The 9,827-nt window shown below is 36.2% G+C and overlaps 2 protein-coding genes across 2 annotated transcripts; one reads left to right on the top strand and one right to left on the bottom strand.

Moving 5' to 3' along the window:
• Nucleotides 1–865: 865 nt before the first annotated feature.
• On the bottom strand, nucleotides 866–2,064 carry LOC142613830 (bZIP transcription factor 53). Its single transcript, XM_075786340.1, has one exon. The coding sequence runs from the start codon at nucleotides 1,601–1,603 to the stop codon at nucleotides 1,181–1,183; it is 423 nt and encodes a 140-aa protein (XP_075642455.1). The 5' UTR covers nucleotides 1,604–2,064; the 3' UTR covers nucleotides 866–1,180.
• A 2,279-nt stretch (nucleotides 2,065–4,343) lies between these two features.
• On the top strand, nucleotides 4,344–4,856 carry LOC142612151 (uncharacterized). The gene has a single exon (XM_075784271.1). It carries the CDS (start codon nucleotides 4,344–4,346, stop codon nucleotides 4,854–4,856), a length of 513 nt encoding a protein of 170 aa, XP_075640386.1.
• The last annotated feature ends 4,971 nt before the right edge of the window (nucleotides 4,857–9,827 follow it).

Genomic DNA, 9,827 nt, shown 5'->3' on the forward strand with positions numbered 1-9,827 from the left:
TTCCAATTGGCTTCGATGGAGATCATGACGTTAATATGTTTTATGGTCTTATAGACTAGACTAGAAACATTACAGCTAGAAGTGAAGGTTGCTTACGCAATTGCTTATCATGAAAATAGCTGAATCCAGAGGCTAGATGGCCGGAGAAAGATTCTTTCCGTGTCTCATTTTTCTTTTCCATCATGAGCAAAAAAATGCATTGAAACCGGGTTTTGCACCTCAGCATCATCACATTGAATCCACTTGGAACAAAGTCAAAAACTTTTAGGTGGAGAATCCTATCAAGCAGGAAGATTGACGAATGAAACAAAGTCAGTAAATAATATAACCTTATCCAATTCCAAGATTCAAACATTTACTTGAGAATTTCAAGATCAACGAGGAGGATTCAAAATTTCAGGGTCTTGTATACCAAAATTAGTGAAAATAGCTCTAATGAAACAAGAAAACCTGACAATCATCCAACCCCAAAAATATCGCAAATTAATCCGGAATCTCAAAATGAAGAGCATATTTTGTTAGACAGAAACAAACCCATCAACGAAAGTATTGTTACAAGCTCCAGCCAACTGAATAGGAATTACATTGCAATATAAGAAGCATGGACATGAACATAATCTAAGATGCAGAGAAACAGATCCCCAGATGAAGTGTCCGTGTTTCCTAAAACATAATAAAGAGAGGAACCCATCAAACTGGAAAATCCAAGAACATGATAACCATCACTGTGATCACTAATTGGATTCACAATCACAAGAGTTTAGATGACATTAATCTTGTTCATCCTTTTCTTCCTAATCCAGTTTAGGGCGTTCCTAGATTGAAAAACAATTAAAAAATAAAAACATTGGGAACAAAATGCTAATGAAACAACAACATACAAAGCTTTTAGAGATTAAAATCCGAAACGAATCCACATCCCAACAATCCATAATAACTGGAGTATAATGACTAATACATAAAACATAAAAACACATCCATTAAGATGATAAAACAAACTACATACATCTACAAAATACAAACCCAATACGAAATCCAAACGACCTTCCATAACAATTTTAACATATCAAGCCTTTTCTACATAGCACAACCCCAAATTATTAAACACCATTACAATGACTCATCATCACAAAACCCACTTCTACTAACAATGAAAGATCAGAGACCGTTGGATTATTGATCAAGGCAGGAACATATCAGCCATGATCGGCTGGATCGGACGGTTGAGCTGCCATGGGTTCATCATAGAATCAGGAATCTCCGGAATATCCACAGAGAATCCACTCATTTCTTCGATCATCTGAAGCACCGAGTTCAAGGATCGCAAGCGATCTGTGAGTTCCGCATGCTGAGCTCTGAGAACGTTGTTGGCGGATTCGATCGCCCCGTAGTTCCGCTCCTTGGCGTTGATTTTCTGCACCAGATCGCGATTCGAGAGCTGCAACCGAGTCACCTCGTCCGTCAGATCCTCCAGCTGCTTCTGCTTCCTCATCCGAGATCGCCTCGCCGATTCGCGATTCGACAACATCCTCTTCCTCTTCCTCTCGTCGATCGCCACATCGGATCCAGATCCAGAACTCGCAGGTCGTTGAATCGATGCCATTAATTACAAAATCTTTTTTTCTCCCGAACGAATTTGTCAAGATCAATGAAAGTTAGGGTTTCTAAAGAATTAGACTAAAAAATTAAAAACAAAGATCAGGCTTAAAGAGAAATCAAAATCAAAGATTTAGGGATTTAGATCTAGTTCATGAAAACACGTAGAACCAGTAGAGAAATACAACTGAAAACGAATGAAGTAATCGAATTCGACGCATGAGGATGGTGTGTGTCATAGAAAAACTAAATTCATTGAGAAAATCTGAAACGAATACCCTAGATTTCGAATTGAAAAGCTTAGAACTGAAAGGGGCTTTTGGGTTTTTGAAGATAAAGATAAAAACAATGGTGGCGGAGATTACTAAGGGTTGAAAAGTGAAACCAAAGAAGGTGAGGATTTGCGTGGAATTGTGGTTTTATAGAGGAAAAAAAAAAACGTGTTGGGGTTATTGTGGGTATTATTTTATTATAAATTTGAAACAATTTTGTGGGGTTTTTATATGGTGGGTTTGAGCGGATTTTGAGGTTGTTACTTATTGGTGTCGGTGTCAAGGCTGGCGTGCTAGGTGACGCCAGCTGCAACGTTTAAGGCACTTCTTACTTCTGGACAACTCTTTTCGATGCTTTTTATGGTTCGGATATTCTTTTGCTCGGTCAAACTTTGCATTTAAACTCACCTTGGATAAAGTTTTACTTTCTACTAAAAATACTTTTTGTTATTTTCAAATACATGAAAATTCTTTTTTTTTTTATTCAGGAAAAAAAAAACCTTTCTAAGTGAGGTTTTAGAATGATTCATATATAGTTTAGTTATTTACTTTATTTATATATTATAATTTAATCATTAAAAAATCAAATCATTACAAATTTTTTTTATTGAAAAAACATTACAATGATATTATCTATTATGAGATAGAAATGTTGTCAATTTAAGAGAGGATAAACAGGAAAATAATAATGATATCGATGACCCTATTTAGATAATAAGCTAGAAATTTGTGTGTTTATCTCAATTTTTGTGCCTATTTTTATTTTGAAAATAAGATAGAAAAAATTACAGTTGTAATTACAAAAGTTTTGAAAATTATACATTCAATTTTTTATAAAAATAAACTAGATTTAAAGTTTATCTAAATTCTAAACACACTTCTCTAAATAAATAAATAAACTAAACACACAAATTGAGTAGATGAAAATAATTAATTAAACAAAATACACATATATATTACTAAAATACTTGTATTATATATATTTTATTAGCAAAAGCAAAATCTATGTTTATATATATTGTAAGGTGTTCGAGGACCGAGAAGGATTGAACATGAAGTATCACAGATGATTCCACCCGCAAAATTGTATCCAACCCAAGGGCTTCATCAACTTAAGAAGGGAAGGAGATACAAGATAGTGTTGTATAAGGGCCCGCTAAAAGGAAAAAGGACCATGGAAAGGGGCCAAGACAATGGGAGGGAGCTTCTTGTAAAGGTATACCTTCCCCCTCCACATTGAATGCACTGCAACAACCTTATCAACTACATTAATGAGGAAACGACACATAAACAGTAATTTCATAGCTAGCAACCCCTTCTACCACTTTCAATAGAGTTTTGACGAGACAAGTGTCTTAAGAAATTCCCCAAGGCATACAAGTGGAGGGCTATGATGTAAAGAAGAAGGGTATATAAGGGAGGGAACCAACCAGTTAAAGGGATGGACATTATTCCTTAAGAATTAAACAAGCAAGAAAGTAAATAGTACATTACCTAGCGTATAATTTGTATCAATCATATATAAGAACCAATCCTCAGACTTGCCCGAGGACAGCATTTTTCTCAATTACTACTTGAATTGTCTTTTTTTGTTACTTTTGGTTCTTCAACCTTAGACCTGAACTTAGCCCAAAATTACACTATAGAAATTATATTGTTTAGGCTTGGTCTGAAGGACAAGGCACTATAATTCTTAGTGGGCTTGGGCCATCAATTTCCGAGTACTTACAATTGGCGCCGTTTGTGGGGATCTACTTGTAGTTTTCCTAAGCTATGGCTAACCAGGAACACAATAGGTAAGAATCTATTAGTTCTCAGTGTGAATATCATTTCATTAATTTGGAGCGAATGAGGGACAGAGAGTACAATCCCACACCTAGTGTTAGGGTGGAAACACAGCATATAGAGTGCACTGAGATGAGTCATTCAAGAACTGAGAGTCGTGTTTTGCATGAGCAAGAAACGCGAAATCTGAGGCTGGAGATTGATCATTTGCGCAAAAAGTTACATTGAAGGGAATGTGATAGGAGAAATTCTACACCCACATCAAGTGAAGGATCCGAGGAAAGAAGGGGCAAATCTTATCGGCAAAGATCCAGGACTTCTCCTAGTGATTCTTTCTCCACATCCTCACATTCAAATAATTAGAATAGCATAGGACGAAGCGGGGAAACAGTTTAACCCCTCAAAATATGGGGAATGATGCAATGAGCAAGGCCCTTCGCCAAATCTTAAAGTCACCCTTCGTAAGGAGAATTGATAGAGCCAAGTTGACCCATCGCTTTACACAGCCTATGTTTACCATTTACAATGGAAAAACTGACCATGTGGAGCATGTAAGCCATTTGGAGCAAGGTTTGTAACGTGTAATAAAGTTCCTAGACCCTTGGATTCTCTATTGTCCATGGCAATAAGGGGGGGGGGGAACTCTTAAGACCTACTCGGATAGATATTGGGAAACCTTTAACGAAATAGATGGGGATTGAAGATGTGGCCATAAGGACTTTTAAGGTGAGGCTTCTAACAGAGTATGATTTGAGGAAGTCATTGACAATGAAACCTGCTCGTAGTATGCGTCAACTTATGGATCGCATTGATGAGAACAAATGGGTCGAGGAAGATCAAACCCAAGGAAAGGGTAAGGCTAAAGCCTTCCCCGAAAAGAGGGATCCTCAGACAGGAGGATATAATCATAATCGACCTAGGAGGGATTTTTCTAACCAATCATCAGGAGCTGGCGTGCAGATGGTTAACTCGGTGTTTAAGGAACCAGTTTATCAAATCCTCAAGAAGATAAAGAATGAGCCATACTTTAAATGGCCCAATAAGATGGGTGAAGACCCATCCAAGCAAAACCAAAGTCTTTATTGCCACTACCATTTGGAAAGAGGGCATACAACTGAGGATTGCAGAACTTTACGTGACCACTTGAGTCAATTGGTGAAGGCAGGGAAGTTGAAGCAGTTCCTGCATCAGCTCGCGGGATAGGTAAGATAGCTCGAGGCTGGGTATCAGAGAGATGGGGCTCCTCGGTTAGCCCTAAGTACAATTAATGTGATTTTTGCTACACCCAAGGTGATGCTGGTTCATACTCGGGAGTTATGTCTGTAGCTTTAAACTCAGAACTGGGGGATCAAGCTCAAGTGTCTAAGAGGGCTAAAGTGGTGGCGTCATAAACCTTGGGTTTCTCAAATGAGGATAAAGTGGGAACATTCCAATCCCATGATGATGCCTTAGTGATAACCCTTTGGATTAGAGGGTATAATGTGAAAAGGGTTCTTATGGACTAGGGAAGTGGAGCTGAGATTATGTACCCAGATTTATATAAGGGGCTAAACCTCAAACCCGAAGATCTAGAGAATATGATTCACCCTTAGTTGGATTTGATGGAAGAACAGTAATCCCTCGCGGAATGATCAGACTACTTGTACAAGCTGGAGACAAGGAGGTTCAAGTCAACTTTATTGTGGTAGAAGCCTATTCCCCTTATACTGTTATTTTGGCGAGGCATTAGCTTCATGCTATGGGGGCAGTGTCATCTACCCTACACTTGAAGGTCAATTATCCCACGTAGGGACAAGTTGTAGAATTAGTTGGAAGTCAGGCAGTGGCTAGACAATGTTTGGTGGCTGCTATTAGGTAGCACTCCCTAGATAAAGCTCTAGTCGGGAGGGAGCAGGTCCCATAGCAACTAACTGGTCCCGAGGTTGAACTTGGGACCGAGTCACAGGGATTACTATTTGAAGAATTGAAAAGGGTAATGATTGGTTAGGACAAAGATAGGTACTTTTAGGTTGGGGCTCAATTACCCCCTGTGGAGTAAGCAAAGCTGGTGGAGTTTTTAAGGAATAATGGGGATGTTTTTGCATGGAGTTACTTATGATGCCCTAGGGATTGACCTCGAGTTTATTTGTCATCGGCTGAATGTAAATCATAGTGTTGTACCAAGGAGACAACCACCCTGATGCTCTTCGAAAGAGCATGCCGAGGCAGTAAAGGAAGAGGCGAAGAAACTTAAGTAGGCAGGGGCAATCAATGAGGCCTTTTATCCTGAATGGTTGGCTAATACTATAGTGGTGAAGAAGAAAAATGAGAAGTGGCGCGTGTGTGTAGATTTCACGGATTTGAATAAAGTTTTTTCCAAAGGATCCTTTCCCCATTCCTCGAATTGACCTATTAGGACATATGTGATTTGATGTTAGGAACATATGTTAACATTTTATGTATTGGCTAATCCTTTGACAAAACGCACTTTACTTGTAATTGGGTAGATCTAGGATGTGTTTAATACTTCAAGAAACAAGGTTTCAAGTTCAAGTGTTAAAGCCATGCAAGTTTGTCCAAGAATCAAGTAAGGAAGTGCTGGATTTTAAATCTCGACAGCTGGTATCTATCGAGGTTTAAAAGCTGCTGAAGCCCATGGCTCGACAGCTAACTCGATAGATGACTATCTGTCAAGGTTTATGAAACTCAGTTTTTCAGAGCTGTTTTTCATCCAATCCGTGAGTATGTGTTTAGGCTTTCTTTTCTCACAACCCTAAACATATATAAGGATAATTTTAAGGGCTGTCTACGGTTGCGCGAGTATTAAGCAAAGTCTTGTTCATGCAAATTGTGACCAGAGACAATATTTGCCCTAGTTCTTCTTTCTCTTGAGGAAGTTGCTGTATTTATACAGCGTAGGGTTTTGTGACCAAGAAACTTCGTGATCTTCATCGGTTGATAAACTGAAGAACTTTAACATTCTTCTCAAGTTGGTGATCAAGCCGCGTACTTGGGATCCACGCATCTTTTGGTTAAACACGTACTGGGAGTCGTGTAATACAAGGAGAGATTGTCACTACAGAACAAGTCCAATTGGGTATTGGGGTAAGGGTTCAACTGTAGGTTGGTATAAGTTACCAGGATTCCTTTACTTGTAACCACTTCTTTTGATAATAGTGGATTCTCGGAAGTGGTGACCTTAAAATCACCCGGTGGGGTTTTTGCCTCAGAGGTTTTCCCCATTCGTAAACAAATCACTGTGTCATTTAATTTCCGCTGCATATTTAGTTATTTGGTGATTTGTTTGTGTTGCCACATACATTGCTTGTTAATTTGATTAATTAATTAAATTTGGCTAATTAATCAATTAATCCATCACAAGGGGTCAATACATTTTTGGCCTATCATGACCAATTAATGGATGCGACAGTTAGACATCCTCGGATGAGCTTCTTGGATGCTTTTTAGGGACATCACCAGATACCTCTGGCATTTTCTGACCAAGAAAAAACTGCCTTCTGAACTCCTGCAGGCAATTATCATTATTAGGTAATATCCTTTGGTCTAAAGAATACTGGGTCTACATATCAAAGAATGGTGACATGAATGTTCGAAGTGCAGATTGGGAGGAATGTGGAGGCATACATTGATGACATGGTGGTAAAAGGTAAGCATGTCTTGGAGCACTTGAAAGACCTAAAAGACGTATTCTCAGTGCTGATGAGACATAAATTGCGCCTAAATGCATCTAAGTGTTCTTTTGGAGTCAGCTCGAGAAAATTCTTGGGCTACATGATTACACACTGGGGAATAGAGGTTAATCCTAACCAGATCAAGGCTATTAGAGACTTGCATCCTCCTCGGAACTCCAAGGAAGTACAAAAATTGATAGGGATGACAGCTGCTTTGAATAGATTCATTTCTCAGTCAGCAGATCGATGTAGGCCATTCTTCTAGCTCCTTCATAAGTGGAAGAACTTTGAATGGAACGAGAAGTGTATAGCAGCTGTAGACACTCAATTCTGCACCCATAATTTAAACAAAGAAGATGGATAGAATGACCATTCATATACCCAAAATTTAGGGTTGCATTACATACATTAATTCATTTCTTGCATATCATAAAAATGATCTTGAGGTTTTAACGGTCGCGATGGTGTGCCCAATTTCCAAATCAGACTGTCAGATCGAAAGATAACATGATCAAGTTGACACGGTTTGCATGTGTTTTGTTTGGGTGGAACCAACCACACATGATTAATTTAAATTAATTTTGATTGGTTAGACAATAAATTAATTGAATAATTTTGTGATTAGTTGTTAGTTAGTGTCAAAAATAGATTTGCCTGCATGGGAATAAAGTGGATAATCAGATAACAACAAAATTGTGGATAATCAAGACTTTTTGGAGTGTTTATCTACAAGATAATCATCACTGTAAAGACCTAAATATCCGAAAAAGGGGTTTAACTTTTAGAATACGGATTAAAAACGCGTTTTAGTGTAAGTCCCAACCCAAAAAACCTCAAAAAGGAGTACAAAGTGGACCAAAACTCAAATGCGAGTCTAGCACCTGAGAGGGCCATTCGGCACTTTTGGAGTGCCGATAGGCACAAATTGTTGGCACGGCTTGAGAACTCCTAGATTGAGATAAACCTTACCATTTCTATTTAACACACTTTTTCACACATTCTGACCCTCCTTTTTCTGGATCTTCTCTTCTTTTCAATTCCCCCTTACGTTAAAGAAATTCTGGAGGCTTTTGCCTTCGGAATTTCTTTTTTGTAAGAAAAATATTTTAGGCTTCAAAGAGTTGAAGAAATTTCTTTGGATCCTTGAATATTCTTTCACTAAGAATAGCACACTCATGCAAAAGGTATTGTATTTCTTTTCTTTTTATGTTCTTCTCTATTAATTTTTTTTATGATGCATGAATAGTTTCAAGATGTTTGATTATTTTTGGTTCTTGATATAATTGCCATGTTTTGTTTGAAATTTTTCTTTAAATATGTTCTTAGATGATTGTTTGTCATGATTTCTTTCTTGACTCTCAAAATCTGCTGACTATCTGATTTTTTTTAAAACTCTAAAAGCTGATTTGTATTTTCAATAAATGCAGATCTGATTTTTTTTAAACATAAAAATTGACCTGTATTTTCTTCAAATGCAGATCTGATTTTTTTAAAACATAAAAATTGATCTGTATTTTCATTAAATGCGGATCTAATTTTTATTTTAACTCCAAAAACTTATCTGTATTTTCATTAAATGCAGATCTGATTTTTTTTTAACCCTAAAAACTGATCTGTATTTTCAAAAAATGCAAATCTAATTTATTTTTAAAACATAAAAACGAATCTTTATTTTCATTAAATGCAGATCTGATTTTTTTTAACTCTAAAAATTTTTCTATATTTTCATTAAATGCAAATTTTATTTTTTTTAACTCTAAAAACTGGATCTTCTTTTTAAAAATAAAAATAAAAACCGATCTATATTTTAATTAAATGCAGATCTGATTTTTTTTAATTCTAAAAACTTATATGTATTTTCATTAAATACAGATCTGATTTTTTTTAGGAAAAGTTTTATTTGTCATACAATTGCAGATTTTGAAATTTAAAAGAAATGATTGAAAGTTAGGTTGATTTTTTTTTTTTGGTGTAATGCATGTATAATGAATTTATCTTATGAACGCGAATCCTCTTTCAAAAGTCTTTTTTTATTTGTTTCCAACCACATATCTGAATTTTTTATAAACCAAAAATCAATTTTTTTTTTTTTAACTTTTCAAAATATATCTGATTTTTCTAAATAAAATCATTTTTTTAAATTTTCAAAACAGATCTGATTTTCTTTACAAATCTAACTTTTTATCTATATATATAAACATATCTGAATTTTTTCAAACCAAATCCAATTTTTTTATTCACAAAAACAGAACTGAAATTTTCTTTTAAAAAGAGGACATATTCATAAAATTCATACGAATTAATTGTAGTCAAGTGTTTGTCATGTATGTTCAACATATCATTCAATATCATGCAAAGAGGGTATATTGGTCATTAAAGTCTAGATGACCAAACTCTGTTTGGGTAGAATGGGTGCCTAACACTTTCTCATTCCGTAACCTAACTCCCAAGCTTAGGATTTTCAAACGTGTAGATTAATGCTTTGTCTTTTTAATTTTTGGTA

The sequence above is a fragment of the Castanea sativa genome, chromosome 10, assembly GCF_040712315.1.
Source record: "Castanea sativa cultivar Marrone di Chiusa Pesio chromosome 10, ASM4071231v1".
In the NCBI taxonomy this organism is placed as follows: domain Eukaryota; kingdom Viridiplantae; phylum Streptophyta; class Magnoliopsida; order Fagales; family Fagaceae; genus Castanea; species Castanea sativa.

Bases quoted from the DNA above. Each gene is read 5' to 3' on its own strand.
- LOC142612151 (XM_075784271.1), top strand. From the start codon at position 4,344: ATGGGGATTGAAGATGTGGCCATAAGGACTTTTAAGGTGAGGCTTCTA.
- LOC142613830 (XM_075786340.1), bottom strand. From the start codon at position 1,603: ATGGCATCGATTCAACGACCTGCGAGTTCTGGATCTGGATCCGATGTG.